Source organism: Vulpes vulpes, chromosome 12 (assembly GCF_048418805.1).
Source record: "Vulpes vulpes isolate BD-2025 chromosome 12, VulVul3, whole genome shotgun sequence".
NCBI classification, from domain to species: domain Eukaryota; kingdom Metazoa; phylum Chordata; class Mammalia; order Carnivora; family Canidae; genus Vulpes; species Vulpes vulpes.
In genome coordinates, this window is record NC_132791.1 from 166,111,558 (window position 1) to 166,129,609 (window position 18,052).

An 18,052-nucleotide genomic window follows, 5' to 3' on the forward strand; every position below is an offset into this window, starting at 1 on the left:
GGGGCAGGGGTGGGTGCCCTTGGTGAAGGAGGGCCTGCCAGCATCGCGGCCAGACTGTGAGCCCAGCCCCTCCCCAGGCACCGGGGCCAGCAGGCATGCCTCCCACCCTGGCTGCCCTGGGGGTGCACGCACAGACATTTTTGAAAGGACCCCGGGATCTGGGGCCAGTGGCTGCCCATGCAGGACCAGCTGGCAATCAAGGACCAGGCAGGGGTGAGGGGAGGAGGGGGCCTTCAGTCACTGCCCTCTGCTGTCCGACGCTGTGCTCTGGAGGCGTTTGTCAATTTAACAACACATTCACGCACATTCTAAAATAAATAGTTGTTTTAGAAGTACAGGGGTACTGTACAGGGTTCCCCAGGGGCAGGGAGCCGGGACCAGCCTGAGGCCAGTGAGGTGTGCGGGGAGCCCAGGGGACCACAGACGTAGGGGGGAACATTGGAACATCTTTTCTGTTGTTTTGCAAGTTCTAGAAGAATAAAAAGATTCCTCCTGGCCCAGCTGTTTGCCAGAAGGGTAAACGGAGACTGCAGATGGGTCTGAGCAGCACAGGTCACTTGCGGGCAGGTGGACCCTGCCCTCCAGCATTATTCCTCACACCTGAGGCCAGGAGCCTCAGTACCTGCCCAGGGACCCAGGGAGCAAATAAATAAACAATAAATACACATAAATAGGAGGGGCCCTCTTTGGCAAGACCCCCAACGTCCAGTCTGGGGGGCAACCACGCCCCCCAACACAGGTGAATGCAGCGTGGGGCCAGAGTCACTACGTGGACCTGGGCAGAACACAGGTGCAACCGATGGGTACGCGGATGAACTCGGCGTGGAAGGAGAAGGCCCCTGGCGTGGGCAGCCCCGTGGTGTCCCTGGAGCAGGGCCGGCGGCGGAGCACCAGCAGGCTCTGCAGCAGCGGCACCGAGTTGAGGGCAGCCGTCTCCCGGCCCGTCCTGGCGCTGATACAGCCCCTGCACAGACACTCGGCGAAGGCCAGCTTCTGCGGGTAGCGGCTCTCGTCCGTGTCCACACTGTGGGGACAGACCGCGTGAGGCCCCTGTCTGCAGCCCTGTCTGGCCCACGTGAGCCAAGGAAGTCAGGCAGTGGGGCTGGCAGCAGGGGTGAGGCTCATCGGCCCCCCCCCCCCCCCCCCCCGCCCTCCCAGAACAGCCCCTGCCCAACCCCCGGCCCAGCCCACCTGCCCCAGGGACGCTGGGAACAGAGCCATGCTGACATCCTGCAGATACCAGCAGCGAGGAGGAGCTCATGTGATGGGATCCCCCTCCCCGCCTGTGGGTGACCCTTCATCTAGCAGGTGAAGACGTGGGGCTTAGGGGATGAGCTGGCCCAATGCTGTGGAGCAGGTGCCCCAGTACCACGCACGGGGTCCCGCAGCCCTCACCGGTATCTCCAGGGGGAGATGGAGCGCTGGTGGATGTCAGCTTCCAGGACCTCCTCAGGCTGCAGCACTGGGCACTGCGCCCCAGCGGGGGGACCGTCCTGCTGCCTGCCTCGGCCCCCTGCCTCCAGGCTGGACACCAGGGCCACGGGCAAAGCCTGCTCCCACTTGGCAGCTCGAGCCAGCAGATGTGGCGGGGCTTGACCCCGGGGAAGCTCCTCGGCCGAGTAGCAGCGTGGGGTCCCGTGGGTGTGGAGGCCCCTCCAGAGCTGGGGGCCATGGCGGGCCAGGCTGGCAGGCAGCCAGAACAGAAGCAAGAGGCGGGGGAGGAGCTGGTGGACAGGCATTGGGTGGTCAGGTCAGGGGGCACACGGGGAAGGGGGCAGCCCCTGCCCTCCCAGCTTGCCCTGGTTACTGTGCAAAGATGGGTTGTGCCCCTTCCTCTAAAGTTGGGGATACTGAGGCTCAGAGGGAGACTGGGTCCTCAGCCCACACTCCCCAAAGCCCCAGGGCTCCTGGGACTCCTTCCCAGATTTGGGGCTTCTTGGGCCCTGTGCCAACATCCTCTGCTGAGGGGCAGGAGGGCCACCTGGGGTGGGGTCAGGGGGCAGGGGGAGAGGCAGCGGCTCACCATCGCAGCAGCGGCGCTGGGCTGGCAGAGGCAGGTGCACCTGGAGGCTGTGGACCTGGAGGCTGCTGGCTCCTGGCGCCCTTTATACCTCCAGCCACACCTGGGGAAAATCCGGGACAGCTTCCTCCTCGGGAAGTGCACGGCTGCGCTTCCTCCTTCCCTCCCCGTGGGTCCCCACTGTCCCCTCCTCCCCACTCAGGGCCACCGTGCCCACCCCCACTCTTCCTGGCCCTCCCCCGCCCAGAGGGACCCTTGCCTAGGCTGAGCACCTGCAAATGGAGCGTGGACACTGGCAGCTTGTTTGAGCTGGGAGGTTTCTGCTGCGTGGAGCTGTGAGCTGGGGCAGCTGGGGCAGCTCCCATCCCCACCCTGCGTGGACTCGAGGGCCGGCTGCCCAGGTGTGGACATGAGGTTGGTCCCGGTTTTTATCTAAGATGGTCCAGGAGGGGCACCTGTGTCTGCCTCCTGCTGCACGGGTGGGGGAGAGTCCAGAGAGGCTCTGGAGGCAGAGGACCAGCCAGCGTCTTCAGATCTGGGTTGGGTTTCTACAGATTTACTCAACAAAACCTCTCCTAGAAGCCAGATGGGGCCAGAATACCTTGGAAACTTTCAAGTGGCTGCACCTCGAGAAGGAGAAGCTGGATTTGAGGAGCCCCTTCTCGGAGCTGTGGGGGCCATGGGGGGCCAGGGCCAGGCACCTTGGTTATCCTTAAAGGGACAGTTGGAGGCAAGCCTGTGAAGCTTTGGGTGCCACTCCCTGGGTCCCCCAGCCACCCCTAAGACCCTGTGTGTCCAGGTCTCTCCTATCAGAGTCTAAAGTATCCCCCAGCTGAGGAGGGTCTGAGGGCAGGGGACTGGCCAGGAGAGGCACCATCCAGGGACATGAAGATATCCTGGAGCGGGGCTCTCCCGGTGCGCCTCTGGGCAGGGACCCGCCCTCCTGGTCCTTACAGGAGTCTGCACCTGCAGGCAGGCTGTCCTGTGCCCCTCTCCCGGGGGCAGGGCAGGGCTAGGGGAGAATGCTCCTTCCCGGAAGATGGGTGGATAGCTGCTTGAGTGCCCAGGGCTGCTCCTTCCTATGATGCCCCTGTCCATGGTCATCAGCCCTCTGCTTGCATACCTCTTGCAATGGGGAGCTCACCACCCCATGCGTGAGTTTGGTAGGGCTGCTCTAACAAAGCACCACCCACCGAGGGCTTAGGACGCAGATGTGTTCATTGTTCTGGAGGCCAGAGTCTCCAATCAAATAGTTGGCAGGGTCAATTCCTTCTGGGGTCTCTGAGGGATCCTCCTGTTCCCACCTCTCCTAGCTTCTGGGGACTGCTGGCAATTTTCAGTCCCTTGTGGCCACACTGCCTCATCTTCATGTGGCCTCTCCTGTGGGTCTGTGTCTTCTCAGGACACTCACCTCATTCAAAGTGATCTCATTTCAAGCTCTTTACCTCATGACATCTGCCAAGACCCTTCACTCGTCAGAGGCACCAGGTCTAGGACTTGAATGTATTTTGGGGGGTACATGGTTGGGCCCAGGACCCCCATGCAGGGCGGATGCTGGTGCATTGTGGGGCATGCTGGCTCAGGCTAGCTCTTGAGAGGACCCTTCTGGGGCCTGACAGCTGCCTCCCTGCAGGGGTGCTGGGTCCTGGGGGAGCTCCAGTCCCTCCTGTGTCCACCCCGAGGCAGCGTGAGCCCCCAGAGGGCTGGGGTGGTGGTATGGTGGAGACTCCACCGTTGCAGCACGGAGCAGGGCTTGGTGCCCAGTGTTCCATGAACACAGTGGAACGAAGGGAAGGGGGATGAGCGGGCTGCCCAGGGAGGAAGATGGGGCCCTGGTCTGGAGGCTGAGGGAGGGACACCAGCTGTGCAGTGTGGTCTGGCCTTCCTTCAGGCGGGAGGCCGGGGTGTCTGGCCACACACACACACACACAGGCATCATTTATGAAATGAAAAGGCTGTAAAATGGTCACTCCTGCCACGGCTGCCAGGGGTGTTCCCCTCCCGTGGGGGCCCGGCTGGACACACAGGGCAAGCGCGGCCCCAGCCTTGCCCCTGCCCACACCAGCTCCCCATGGTGGTGGGGGTGGGTTTCTGAATTTTCTGGGGTTTTTCAGAACAGCCCAGCGGGTGGGTGCCGCGCTTGGCAGAGGGACTCTGGGACCAGGCTGCGCCACCACTCTGCTTTATGGCACCATGGGCGCGAGCCAGGCCCTGGGCGAGTCAGGGGACCAGGGGCAGGGCCCGGGGGTCGGGGTTCTGGCTGGCCAGCGCGGAGGCCGGAAGGATGCAGGGCGGGGGCCCTGGTGGCACCTCATTCCTGCGGGTGGCTGAGGCAAGCACAGAAGTCCCGGGTTGGGCAAGACTGGAAAGGCGCCCTCAGAGGAAGGCTGGAGGGAGTCCCTGAGGCGGTGTCCCCAGGGCCCCGCCCCCTAACCATGCCCCTCTCACCACCACAGGCCTCCTTTGGGCGAAGCCCCAGCCCCTCCTGCTGCGTGAGGCTGCAGGCTGGCCCTAGAGGGCCAGTGACCACTGCTACTTGGCGGGGGGGAATCTGGCGGGGGCTGCTGGGGGAGCTCCTGGGGGAAACTTCTGGGGGGTTGCTGGGGGAGCTGGGGAGGGAACTGCTGGGGGGGAGCTGGGGGGCTGCTGGGGGGCCTCTGGGGAAGCTGGGGCAGCCTCTGGGGGGAGCCCCTGAGGGGGGCGGGCAGCTGGCCACATGGGAGCTGTGGGGGCCAGAGGAGGCTCAGGCGCAGTGGGAGGCACTGCAGGTACTACCATGAATGACCAGAGAAACCCACAGAAAAGTAACTTTCACCAAATGAGCCACCGCATTAGCCTGATGCGTTCACTCATAATGGAGATTGTATCTCGCATTTGAGTTGACAAAAATTACAAATTTAAAAAATATAACTTTTTTTTAATCCACTCAAAAGAGAGGAGGATGGAAGCTGTGGTGGCCACCGAGGCTTTGCCTGGGGAGGACAGGCTGGGGGGCATCAACACGGGCAGGGTGGTCAGGGAAGGAGTGTGGGAGGGCCCAGGCATATGCTGCTCTGGGGGCCCAAGGGGAACACAGGCCTGGCCAAGACTGTCAAGAGTTCCAGGAACAGGAAACCAGGAACCGGGAGTGCAAAGGCTCTGGGGTGGGGGCAATGGCAAGCAGGTGGGGGTAGGGTGGGTCGGCATGTGTCACGTGGCAGGGCTGCCCTGGCTGTGCCAACTGTACCTGGGCACAGGAATAGAGGGCCGTCTAGCGGATGGACAGGCCCTCAATTATCCCCACTATTTGCATGTTAACCTGCAGCCAAGATCTCAGCCATTGAGTTCCCGAGGATCCATTACCTCACAGAGACCTTCCTTATTCCAGATGCCTGGCCCAGAATGTTCTTTTCAGCAGACTGGGTGGGGGCAGGGCTGGTTCTGACTGTGGCCCTTGCCCCTTCCTGGACAGGCACCTCCTGAGTCTGGCCCAGAGGAGCCCTGAGTCCAGATGGCAAGTGCAAAGCTGCTAGCCTCAAGCAGGCTGAGGTTGAGGGGACCAGGGCTGTGGCTCCAGCCTCTGTATCAGAGGCCAGTGCCAGGTCAGCGGGTCAAGGAGAGCCGAGCACAGGCAGCTCTGTGGTGGGCTCCCCACTTTAGAGAGGCCGTCACTGCCCAGCTGGGCACAGAGCACCTAAGGACAGATTTGCCCCCCACACATCCTGGCTTCTGGCTTGGTGTCCTCGAAGGCCACCCACTTGGGAGCATGGGAGTTCCCTTTATACCTGGCTGACACGATGGCAAACCAGATAAGCCAGGAGAAACTGCTGAAACACGTGATCAACTACTATGATGGAGACATGACGTGAACATGACACGGAGCACTGTCTACCCAGGAAGCCCGGCAGCACATTGGCCCCCCAGCCTGGGGGCAGAGGCCCAAGTGCACCCGTGAGCCAGATGGAGCTCAGCAGGTCACACAGGCAGGGGAGAAGCCCCCAGCCTGGGAGCAGCAGCACGGGCTCCGGGGGGTTTGCGTGCCAGCACTTACAGACTGTTTTAAAGCAATCTGACGGCAGAAAGGCCCTGGGTCTGCTGACTACAGACAGTGTGGGGTGCTCGGAGGCCTTGCTGCTACTCTGCGAGCTCCATCCCCCAAGCAGGGGCTGCAGCAGCAGGGCAGCCCGCATGGCCCTCCCCATGGTGGACCCTACAGCATGAGTGCCCAACAGCTTTGGGGGGGCGGCAGGGTTGGGGGCAGAGCCCCTGTGCTAGAAGCACCAAGGGTATCTCACTGGGGCCTCCCAGGGGCCACATGGGCATCGTGGTGGAGGTGGGGGCCCAGGCCCACGGAATCATCACCACCAGCACAAGACGGCTGTTTATCAAAATACTTTATTTTAGGAGACCCCTCAAAAAAAGACCCTCCACATTAGACAGACGCCCAACAACACCCTCAGCCTTTTTTTTTTTTTTTTTGGTCTTTTCTGTATTTTTTTTTCCTTTTTAAATCAACTAAAACAATCTGATGCTTAAAATAAAAGACAGGAAATATTTCCCAATCGGACTTCAGTCAAGAATATATATCTATTTTTTTTTGACCCTGGGGTAGGGCAGGGGTGGGGAGGAGGTTGCTCAGGAGCATGTGGCACTCCCGGCCGGGAAGGAGCACGTGCGGAGGACAGGACTCGGGGCAGGCTGGCTGGCAGAGGGGAGGAAAGAGCACGGGCAGGTGGAACTGGACGCCTGGGACCCATCATTTACATAAAACAGGTGCCGTGTCCTGGCTCCTGCCGCCGGCCTGCCTGCCTGCCTGCCTGTCTGTCTGGCGGGACTTCTGCTCTGGGATGGGGCTGCTTCAGTCTGGTCTGGTCAGGAGAAGACCAGGATTCAGCATCATCTTCATCACATGTGGCTTCTTTTCCAGCTGAGAAACTTTTTTTTTCTTTTTTAATTTTTAAAAAGAATCACAGCCAAAATGAGACATTAACTTCAAAATCCAAGACGGCTGTGCTCACGCTAGTTATAAAAACACAAGAGTCTCTCACTGTGGCAGGGGCCGAGCCCACGGGGCCCCTACACCTTCCCGGGGATCTTGGCCCGCTTGCGCGCAATGGCGTCCTCCACGGCTTTGAGCTGCTTCAGGAGCTCCTCCCGCCGAGACAGCGTGCTGGCCTTCCCTGATTTGGTGCCGGTGGAGACGGTGCCGGTGGAGCCGGCATCAGGGGCTTTGCCAGGCACACTTGTGACCTTACTGGAGCTCTTGGACTGGGGTGACAACTGGCGCTTCCTGCGGTGGGGGGAGGGGGGGTCATCAGAGGGTCTGTTGGAGCCTCCCGTTGGGTGAGGACCCAGGGCCCTGGTGCTTGGTGGTCTGGCCTGGCCGCAGGGAGGTGTGCTTTCCTCCCACCTCAGTGGTGGAAAGTGAAGAGTGAAGGGGGCCTCGCTGACCCACCCCTCCTGCTTCTGGTACTTCTCTGTGGCCTCCCCCTGCGGTGGGGAGAAACCCCATGCTGCTGACTCAGGAGGAGCCCTAAGGGCTGGGGCGTGTGGGGGGCTATACCCATCTGGACCATGCCCTCGAGCAGCGGGATGGCAAGGGCGGGCCTCACAGCTGACCTCCTGTGAGAAAGAAGTCTGCCCTGCTCCTGCTTCCAAGGCTGACTGGGAAGGCAGTAGAAGCTGGGAGCTCTAGAAAGCGTCATGCCTCAGGCCCCTCATTCTGGGACCTGCTCCAGGGCAGGGAAGCTATGGCTGGCCCACCCTGAGGCAATGGCACCCATGTGGTCTGCCCAGGGGAAGGCAGTGGGGGGAGGGGGGGCGGGGCGGTGGTGCACTCACCGGTCCGGTGGGGCCACAGGCACCTTAGAATTCTGGCCTCTCTGCCGCTCTGGTTTTGGGGAGCCAAGTCTCCCACCTGACTTCCGGTCCCGAGAACCTGGATGACACAGGATGAGGTAAGACCACGGGCCCCGCCCACAGCGGGCTGGTGTGCACGGACAGGGTTGGGGCGGCCTGGCCGGGTGCCCAAGACACCAACCCGGTGTCACGGTGGTTCAGTACCACCTGCTTGCTCTCACAGGAAGAGGCAGAAGGCAGAGCCAGTCAGAAACAAGGGACAGGGTAGTGCTGGTCACGTCAGAGAGTGAAAAGCCCAAGAGCCCACAGAGGCCGAGGTGAGGGCAGGCCACCAAGCTGCCACTTATCAAACACTAAGACACTCATCGTTCATGCCTTTGAACTGAGAACAAATAGGCGGGACAAAGAAGTGACACCAGGAAGTCAGGGTAGTTCACACTGCTGTCCAGTGAGCATGGGGGCCCGTGTGAGGGTGATGGGGGTGTCAGTGCCTAGGTGGGCATATCAGGGACCCAGGCTTGCTGGCACGGGCCAGGGGTGCCCCCTCCTGCTCCTGTCAGGCCTCTCTGCCCCCTTTTAGGGAGGAATGATGGCTGTGTGCTAGCGATTGACACCACCTGGCAAATGACTGGAGTTGGACTTTTGGTGTAGCCACGCTGAGCCCCTTGCCTGCCCTCTGCACGCCCCCCAAGTCCACGCACCCTGTGCTATCACAGAGAGGAAGATGAACCACCTCCTGGCAGCCAGACAGTGGAAATATTAAAAAAACAATGACAGTCTTAACTTTTGTTCATTTGAAATGTTATTTTTTATAAAAAAAAGTTACTTGTGTTAAAATACAGTAACTTTGTTACTATTATTCTCACATCAATAATTCTAATACCTTACCCCAGTAACTACACAAGTGGAAGTGCCCCAGGGCCCAGAGCTCTCCAGAGCCTGTGGGGTCCCAGCCCCTCCACCCTCCTGGTCCTGTGACCGCTGGAGACTCACCTCGGTCTGGGGACAAGTTAGCTCGCTTGGCTGGAGGAGGGCTTTGCCTGTCTTTGTCTGATGGTTCATAGCGCTTCCTGCTCCCTTTATCAGCCGCCTGGAACCGAGGTGGGAGCACAGTGAGGATGGCGGGCTGAGCTGTTGGCCAAGGTGGTGACAGTCTCTGTCCCCCTCCCTGTCCTCCTCTGGGTGTTCTTGGAGCCCCGTGGGAAGCAAGTCCCGGGCTTTTGGGCCTTCATTCTCTGCAGCAAAAGTGCCTGCAGAGACACTGTTCCCTGAGGCCATCAGCCCCATTTTGAGACCCCAGGGGACGTCAGCTCACATAAGCCAGGTCACATGAAAGGCACCCTAGGAGAGCACCCACCACCCTGGGATGTTCTCATCTCGTAGGACATGCTATTGGGCTTGGTCACCTGACACCCATGGATCCTATATTGGGGCAGCAGCACAAGCAGGTTGCTGACCAGCCTCAATCCCAGGAGTAAACTGGCCCCAGAGACCAGGGTGGCCCAAGGAGCTGGGCTGCTAGAAGTGGCAACAGCAGTGGCCACGGCCTCACCTTGTTCAACAGTGTCAGCTTGATCTCCTTATGGGCGACAAATGTGCCCTGCTGGGGCTGCCCTGGAGGCGCCTGCTGGGGGGCTGTGGGCTGCTGGGCTTTGCTGCCAGTGGAAGGCTTTGAGGACTTGGGGAGCTGTGCAGACGGGTCCCTTTTCCGTTTGTCCTCTTTAACCCCATCTTCTTTCTTCGACTTTCCTGCCAACAACAAATGCTAAGTCATAGTTGTCATCCTGGCACAGTGGTTTCCAGTGGGCCACTGGTGGAGGGACGTGCCATCAGTAGGCAACGAGTCCGTGGGACAGAGCTGGGAGGTCCCTGTGCTTTCTGTTTAATCAAGTGAGGCTGTGTGCACACCCTCTTTCCACGAAGGGCCTGCCCGCCTCTGCAGCCACAATGCCCAGGACATGAGGAGCCCCCTGTACCTTTCTCCTTCTTGGTCTGGGCTGGGGTGGGGGACCGCGAACTTGCTGAGGACACGGGGCTGGCCAGGTCTGCGTACATGTCGTCTGAGTCCACGCTGTGCACCGAGCTACTACTCGACGTGGCGCTGGACACCGAGGAGACGCTGCTCACACTCAGGGACCTGGACACACACAAGCACATCTGCACCCACATGGCCCTGACTGGGAGATGGCGGTGGGCCAGTGGTCACAGGAGCTGGAGTGGGTGTCCACGTCCACCTTCCCATCTCCAGTTCTGAGGAACATGTACCACCAAACTGGAGATTTCACGGGGTCCTCTGGGTGGTTTAAAGGTGCCCAAGGATGAGGGGATGCCCCTGTCGCAGAGTTGAGGGCACTTGCACAAATGAGCAGCTGCCCTGTGTGCTGGGCAGGGTGTATATGATGCATCAGGCTGGTGACAACAGAGCTGGGTGCCCAGGTAATGAGGCCTGAGAAAGGGGAGGGTTTTGCCCTGCAATTGCACCAGATACCAGTGCAGAGGCTGCCCAGGCCCAGCACGTGACTCTGGAAAGCACAGAGCCGGCAGCCAGCTCTCGCTGTGAGGACATGCCACAGGGCAGGCCACTGAGTCCTGTCACTCTCAGAAAACACTCAAAGGATCAGGGGAGAAAGGAAGGGCCAGTTTTGTGTAAAGGCTGGGTCTTTAAACCTCTTTTAGGAAGATCTGGGCAAATGTATAAACCACCTACTGCTGAGAAATCAACAAGAATGATGAATACAGGAATCTAAGGATGGATCTGACACCGATTTCTTTTCAAACAGCTCAAAAGCAGAATTCTTTCCTACTTATTCTTTTCTCACGTTTTGCTATGGCCATCTGCCAGGCTCCCCAGCATGAGGCCTGTGGGGCACCTGTGCATGCTTGTGGCTGCCTGTGTGAGCCAGTCCCCACCATGCCCATGGCGGGTGCCTGGGCAGAGGGGGGAGGTGGTCAGGGTTTGGGGGGGCCAAGGCCGAGGAGGTGTTGACAATGACCTGGATCTGGAACTAGAGCCGCTGTAGCTGCTGCCGCTGCCGCTGCCACTGACGGTCCGCCTGCAACACAGAGGAGCCCTGCCAGTGCCGCTGTTGCGGCGCCCCCAGAACCCAACTCCCAAGTACACAGGGCTCTGCTTGCTTGTAAGGGCTATTTTTCCTCAAGAGAAAGATGCCAACCCTCTCCCTGGCGTCAAGGGGGGCCAGTGTTCTGCACAACCACATCTACTGTCCTTAGGTACTGGTGCTACCCGATGTGCTCAGGAGGAAGCTAAGGCTCAGGTACGTGATATGACTGGATAGCCATAAGGGGACAAGGACCAAACGCCAGTCCCCCCCCCACCCCACCCCAATGCCTGTTCTCTCACCTCCTGGGGGGGCTCCTAGCTTGTCGCTCCCTCCTCCTGGCTTCCCGAGGGTCTCCTGGCTTGGCAGGCTCAGGGGCTGGAGCAGTGGTTTTGGGAACCTGTGCTGGGGCTGGAGGCGGGACTGGCTTCTTCACTGACTTCTCTCTGTGACGGGAAATAGAGAGAGGTCACACCTGGCCCCACAGATGGAGGACAGGTCCATGTGAAGAGCCCTTGAGAACCACCTGCTTTCCTGACCCTGGCTGCTTCAACCCGGTCCTGTGGGGAAGGATGGACCTCCCAGGGCACCAGAGCTGTTCATGTTGGGGACCTACACTGCATTATACAGAATGGCCCAAAAAGCTTTTCTGTGTTGTCAATGGGAGGAGGATACCCTGCTGATCATTCCAGCAGCACTGAACACTCATGGTTCAGGTGGAATTATCGTGAAACAAAGTCTTGGGCAAAAGCAAGCTACACAGCACAGTGTCGGGTGAGTTAAGATCTGTGCAGATGGAGACGCATGCACAAGCTTGCCTCCTGTGCAGTCTAGATGTGGGGTGGCCTCACATGTTTGCTAAGCCCACGAAATGGCACAATTTAGATGAACATGGACCCCTGACATAAGTTACACCACAATACTGTTCACTTTTAAAGAGTGAGTGACTCCGGATTCCCTATGTGCTCACGAGGCCTGTTGGCAGACTCCATTCAGGATGAAAATCTGCCATGTGGAGCATTTTAGCACTGGCCACCCACTGAGTGCCCAGCTATCAGCTGCTAAGTGAGCAATAAATGCAAGGACAAGTGACAGAGCAGGGCCCGTCTGCTCACATGTGCCCTGCCCTCGCCATGCAAGCAGAAGGGTCAACTCCACTTCTGGTTGCCTTTCTGTGCTCTGCAGTGCTCTGGAAGGAAGCCCACTGTCATTCTGGGGTAGTGTGGGCAAGGTACGGCTGCAACCCAAGATACGGCATGTCAGGTGTTGTGACGTCTGTCTGGGAAGTTCCAGATGTTTCTAATACATGACACATCTGTTGACAAGGATCAATGTGACCCATTCCAGGAGCAGCAAATGTGAACGAGACCAGTCTAGGGGAGCCATCCCTTTCCACACATCCCAGACAGAGTCCTAGAAGCACACCAGGAACCATCTCCCTCCTGCCTGCTGGAGAAGAACTGTGGTGCTTGCTCCTGGCAGGTGAAGTGGTCTAACCCCAAGGAGCATGGCCATCACCATGGTGCACCAGGTGCAGGCATACCAACGTGCATGTGGACCCAATGTCCAAATGGCATGAAGTGAGAGGCGGCCCCTGGATCCTGGTCCCCTGACCCCTCTGTCCATCTTCCAAGGGGTCTTCCTGGGGTTTCTTTACAGATGCAACAGGAGAGAGACAGAACAGGAGAGCCTGCCCCATGGGGCACTTACCCTGCTTTCCCGGGAGGCGGAACAGGCTCCCCCTTTGTTCTCACAGGTCTGTGTGGGGAAGGCGTTGGAGACGGGGAAGGGGATGAGGAGAAGGAGCGGGACCTAGGGAGGAAACGGGAGCATGAAAGGGGAATGCCATGGTACATGGGTCCACACCCAAGCACACCAGGGACACAGCCCACAGTACTGCAAACCTCTATTTAGCTGCCTCATATACGTAAAATGGCTTCCAGGCAGTTCTTGGTCCCTTCCTAAGATGCTGAGGGGAAAGAGTAACCAGGCGGATGGATCCTGCACAAGGCCACATGCTCTGCGTTGCTGTGAAGCCGAGCAAGTACACAGTGGCACAAGTAGGACAGAGGCCAAGTGAGGGAGCACAGCACCAAGGCCCAGGTGGCAGGAAGGTGGGGGGTGGTGATCTGGGACCCGCCAGGCCCGGGAAGTGTTTGTGCTCAAGTAAATGGTGATGGGCTCTGGTTTCAGGTATCAGCAGCACAGACAGAGTTCCAAGGCAGGGATGCGGACCAGGAAACTATGGAGGCCACCCCGGTCAGGCTGATGACCTATCACAGGATCCAGCATAACATCCCACAGGAGGCAAGCCTCCAAAAGTCTCCTGGGTTGTTGGTTTAACTGTCGTGTACAACTCAACATTTTCAGCCAAGCAACAGACCAAAGAAATAAGGTAGGGCATGGAGGAAATGTGCGCTTCATCAGGGTGGGGCTGCCTGCTACAGGAGACAGGAAGGGACACCTCAGCTAAGTGCCCTCCTCCGTGCTGTCTTCGTGGCTGATGCCCATGTGTGGCCACCACACTGTCAGACCACCATCACCGGCCACGCAGGCCCACCCAGGAGCTGGTGGGGTGTGGGCTGGGGAGAGGTCTGCTGGGAGCAGAGATTTTGAGCACGTCCTGGGCAGGGGGCAGCAGGGGTATAGAGGCGACCTGAGAGTGCAGGTCAAGTGGCCAAGAGCCTGTCTCAGCTGACTCTGAGAAAATGGCTGAGAAGACTCTGTCGTGGTGTGAGACTGTCTTAAAACTTATGAGGGAAATGCTCGGGAACACAGGGCTGGTCCTGAGTGTGGTTTCTTCAGAGCTGGGTGACCAAGATGCCTCCCAAGAAGGGCAGCCAGGTCCCCACCCATCTCTCAGTGCCGTCTGGGCACCTGTAGTAGAGACAGCGCCCTGTCCCCCTGGCACCATTATCATTTCCAAAATTTCTAAATTTCTCAGTGTGGCCTCAGGCTTCTTCCCCACAGCTTATTGGCCTTGTTTCCTAAACGAAGCCACACAGATCCTATGGCCACCGATGTTCTGATGGAGAGCCTTTCCATCTTCCACCTTACCTCCTACAGGCAGCATTCCCTGACTGCCCCATGCCTCGTAGCCTTCATTTGTATCCCTGGCCACAAGGTTGTGAGACTCCAGCACCCATGGCTGACCCTCTAGAACCCCTGAGAAAAAGGGTCGCATTTCTTTCTCACTGCTATTGGTGTGTACAAGATTCAACAATTACAGGAGGTCCCACATAATTGACTCCAATTGTTTTACACCCCCCCACTAAGAATGTTACCTTGACCATCAGATTCAGAAGCTCCAATGACCTCTTAATGCTGTTCTAATCGTCTCTACAACTGTCCTCAAGGAAGAAAATCTGCCAGGAAGGGGCACCACCGTGGGATGGATCGATTTATTCCAAGAACATTCATCTGGTGACACGCTTCCCGAAGAAGTGTGCATGTCTGTGTGCGGGTGCAGTCCTGCTTAAGGACTGCAACCATGAAGTCTCTGGTCCAATCCTTGTCCTGGTCTTCCAGGGGAGCTGCACTGCCCCCTCTGTGTGTATGGAGACAATGCAGCTGCAGGGGTGCAGCGTGGAGCAGAAGTGCACTACATGGTTTTGGGGTACAGTGGAGGAGGCCCCCACATGGGCCATCCTCCACTCTCCACCTTCCTCTGGCCTTGGACCTCTGCTCTGCTAACTCAACCCCAAATGGGGTGAAGGGAAAGGAAAGGGAGCCAGGGGTCTCCCTGTCTCAGCACCTCCTGCAGGTGGGACATGTGGGTGCAGGGGAATAGCAGGAACAGAGGCCCTGAACAGTCCTGTTATGTGATTGAACGACTTTGTTCTACATAAATGATAAAGAATTCTCTAAAACTTCAGAGTCTGTCTATTCTCAGTGGGGAAAGTACACATATTATTTGATCTTTCTAGAAACGTCTAATAGAACTTTCTGTGAAGAGGGAAATGTCTACTATCTGAACACTCCAAGGTAGGGCTCATGCACATTTTAAAATTTTAACTGTATTAGAATGTGAGTTACCACATGTGCTAGTGGCCCAGGGGACAGCGCAGGTACACAGGATGTGGCCGGACAGTGGCCTTATTCCTGATTTTGGCACACCCACAGACAGGCCTGTGTAAATGCTTCTGAGCCGCCCTCTGACATGTGCTCTGGGCACCCCGAGCCCCCAGTTCCTGCAGTCTGATATCTGGTAACTCACCATATATTCTTCCTTAGAAGTGACCATGAAAATGCACAGCTTAGACTGTTCTGAGAACAGCTGAGTACCTAGAAGGACACTGTCAGGCAGAAACATGCTGTTCTGCAGCCAACTGTAGGTGACCTGGGCTGCACAGAGGCACCCACACTCACCGCACCTGTCAGCCCTGAGCGTACCTGGACCGGCTGCCTGAGAATGAGCTGTGTCTGGAAGACCGGCTGGAGTAGGAGCTGTAGGAGGAGGAGCGGGAGCGGGAGCGGGACGACCCCGAGCCAGAGTAAGATGATGACCGTGACGATGACCTAGAGTTTCCAAGAACAAAAGTGGGAGAGGGGCCAGCCTTCTTCTACCTCTAGCCTGCCCGCTGGTGCCGACCTGCTTATCCTCAGGTGCAGACCCAGAGGACAGGGCTACACACTTGCTAAGCCACCATCACCCCACCCCCTGCCAACGCCTACTCCCCACCACCAATGTTCCCCTGGTACCGGCCTTGTAGCCACCCGCCTACCCCCACCTGCCCTTTGGACACCTCTTGTGGGCAGGCTGCAGTCCAATCTCCCTTCTGGTGGAAATAATGTTTAGAAACCAAGATGTGGGTATGGCTATACTCATTACTGCTGGGGGACAGCTCCCAGGCAGGCCCTGGGTGGACAGAGCCAGGACAGGTGAGCCCACCAGTATAGACACGTGTATTTCTCTACCTGCCCATCTGTGTACGTAATGAAAGCCCTGGATCGACACTGACCTCCTCAGTCCCTGCCCAGCACAGTGGGCCCCTATCAGCCTCCCGCCACCCACCATCTCCCTGCCTGTTTGTTCAGACCTGGTGTATGCTCTGCAGCCTGAACTGACAAGATCAAGAACAGGGCTGACTCTATGATAAGGCTTATGCCATGCTTCTGGCCTTTTGCCTCATGGGGTCTCTCCCAGAGTGAATAGGAGAGCTTATTCCCTTGATGCTCCCTTGCCAGGTCTGTGCTCCATCCTGGATTGCCAACATGCTGGCTGATCTCAACTGTTTATTTTGGGGGTGTGAAGCCTTACTGAGGTTCTAAGCATCAGTTCTGTTTGCTGATGATGATCTAATACCTCAGTTAATAAATCTCTGCTGGACAAACAGATGCCCCTTGAATCCTGACTGCCCTCACCAGGATGGTGCAGTGCATCCCTCCGGTGGTGTTTATGAACCAGCCATTATGACTAGCTGGCCTCCTTACCTGGAGGAATTGGAGGCAGAAGCCGAAGAGGCTGATGTTTTCCGACGCCTTCGTGCCCGGCTAGGAGAGACGGACACCCCAAGTTTCTTCTTGGGAGACTTGGACCGGCGCCAAGGGTCCTTCCACTCATCTGCTCGCTTCACCTGTGGCCCTGCAGCGGCGGCCTCCTTCTTTGGTGGCTCAGTTTGACGGCTAAAATCACAAAGGTTATTAGCAACTTTGGGGCCGCCTTCTATGACAGCAGTGCTGTTTGGTGAAGGAAACCGAGAGGCAGGATCGTGGCATAAGCGCTTTCTTCAGGGGAAGCCTGACAAGTAAAGGGTCATCTACAGAGGCAGCAGAACTCACTCCACACATGGTCTCCATGCACACGCATCCTTCCTGGAGGGACATCCGTCTCTCTCCTTCAGGGTAACTGAACATGCCGGTACTTACTTTTATGGGTGTGATGACTTACTGAATTCCCCACCATACTGCAAACTCTGGGAAGGATGGGGTGGCCTTGTCCAACAGGCTCTTTCCAGAGCTGACACACAGTAAGTGCACAACAAATACTTAGTTTAAGGGTAATGAAGTTTTTATTGCCAACAGCTCTATGGTCAACTCATCTTCGACAAAGTGGGAAAGAACATCCAATGGGGAAAAAAAAAAAGTCTCTTCAACAAATGGTTTTGGGAAAATTGGACAGCCCCATGTAGGAGAATGAAACGGACCATTTCCTTACACCATACACAAAAATAAATTCAAAATGGATGAAAGACCTAAATGTGAAGCAGGAGTCTATCAAAATCCTAGTGGGAAAAAAAAAAATCCCAGAACACAGGCAGCAACTTCTTGCTAGACACATCTCCGAAGGCAAGGGAAACAAAGGCAAAAATGAACTACTAGGACTTCATCAAGATAAAAAGCTTCTGCACAACCAATAATCGACAAAACCAAAAGACAACCTACAGAATGGGAGATGATATTTGCAAATGTCTTATCAGATAGACGGCTAATATCCAAAGTCTATGAAGAACTTATCAAACTCAGCACCGAATAAACAAAAAAAATCTAATCAAGAAATGGGCAGAAGACAAGAACAGACATTTCTCCAAAGATAACATACACATGGACAACAAGCATATGAAAAAATGCTCCATATTACTCGGCATCAGGGAAACACAAATCAAAACCACGATGATGGGATCCCTGGGTGGCGCAGTGGTTTAGCGCCTGCCTTTGGCCCAGGGCGTGATCCTGGAGACCCGGGATCGAATCCCATGTCGGGCTCCCGGTGCATGGAGCCTGCTTCTCCCTCTGCCTATGTCTCTGCCTCTCTCTCTCTCTCTGTGACTATCATAAATAAATAAAAATTTAAAATAAAAAAAAAACACGATGATATATCACTTCACACCAGTCAGAATGGCTAAAATTAACAAGTCAGAAAGCAACAGATGTTGGTGAGGATGCAGACAAAGAAGAACCCTCTTACACTGCTGGTAGGAATGTAAGCTGGTGCAGCCACTGTGGACACCAATATGAAGGTTCCTCAGAAAGTTAAAAATAGAGCTACCTTACAGCCCAGTAATTGCACTGCTAGGGATTTACCCCAAAGATGTAGATGTAGTGATCCTAAGGGGCACCTGCACCCCAATGTTTATAGCAGCAGTGTCCACAATAGCCCAGATGTCCTGTGACAGATGAATGGATAAAGATGTGG

At 57.0% G+C, this 18,052-nt stretch overlaps 2 protein-coding genes across 3 annotated transcripts in view; both read right to left on the minus strand.

Moving 5' to 3' along the window:
- Positions 1-412: 412 nt before the first annotated feature.
- On the minus strand, positions 413-1,739 carry IL17C (interleukin 17C). The gene is made up of 2 exons (XM_072731965.1): positions 1,396-1,739; positions 413-1,024 (listed from the first exon to the last, which is right to left on the minus strand). The coding sequence occupies exons 1-2, from the start codon at positions 1,737-1,739 to the stop codon at positions 766-768; spliced, it is 603 nt and encodes a 200-aa protein (XP_072588066.1). The 3' UTR covers positions 413-765.
- A 4,639-nt stretch (positions 1,740-6,378) lies between these two features.
- The window catches only part of ZC3H18 (zinc finger CCCH-type containing 18), a 66,577-nt gene continuing 54,903 nt past the window's right edge, over positions 6,379-18,052 (minus strand). For both annotated transcript variants that reach the window (XM_072731365.1, XM_072731364.1), the window contains 10 exons: positions 16,351-16,542; positions 15,310-15,435; positions 12,628-12,729; positions 11,220-11,363; positions 10,852-10,911; positions 9,835-9,995; positions 9,411-9,607; positions 8,852-8,948; positions 7,841-7,937; positions 6,379-7,289 (listed from right to left, as the gene is read on the minus strand). In XM_072731365.1, the coding sequence (XP_072587466.1) occupies positions 7,076-7,289; positions 7,841-7,937; positions 8,852-8,948; positions 9,411-9,607; positions 9,835-9,995; positions 10,852-10,911; positions 11,220-11,363; positions 12,628-12,729; positions 15,310-15,435; positions 16,351-16,542 (1,390 nt within the window). In that variant the 3' untranslated portion in view covers positions 6,379-7,075. The remainder of the gene's footprint in view (positions 7,290-7,840; positions 7,938-8,851; positions 8,949-9,410; positions 9,608-9,834; positions 9,996-10,851; positions 10,912-11,219; positions 11,364-12,627; positions 12,730-15,309; positions 15,436-16,350; positions 16,543-18,052) is intronic.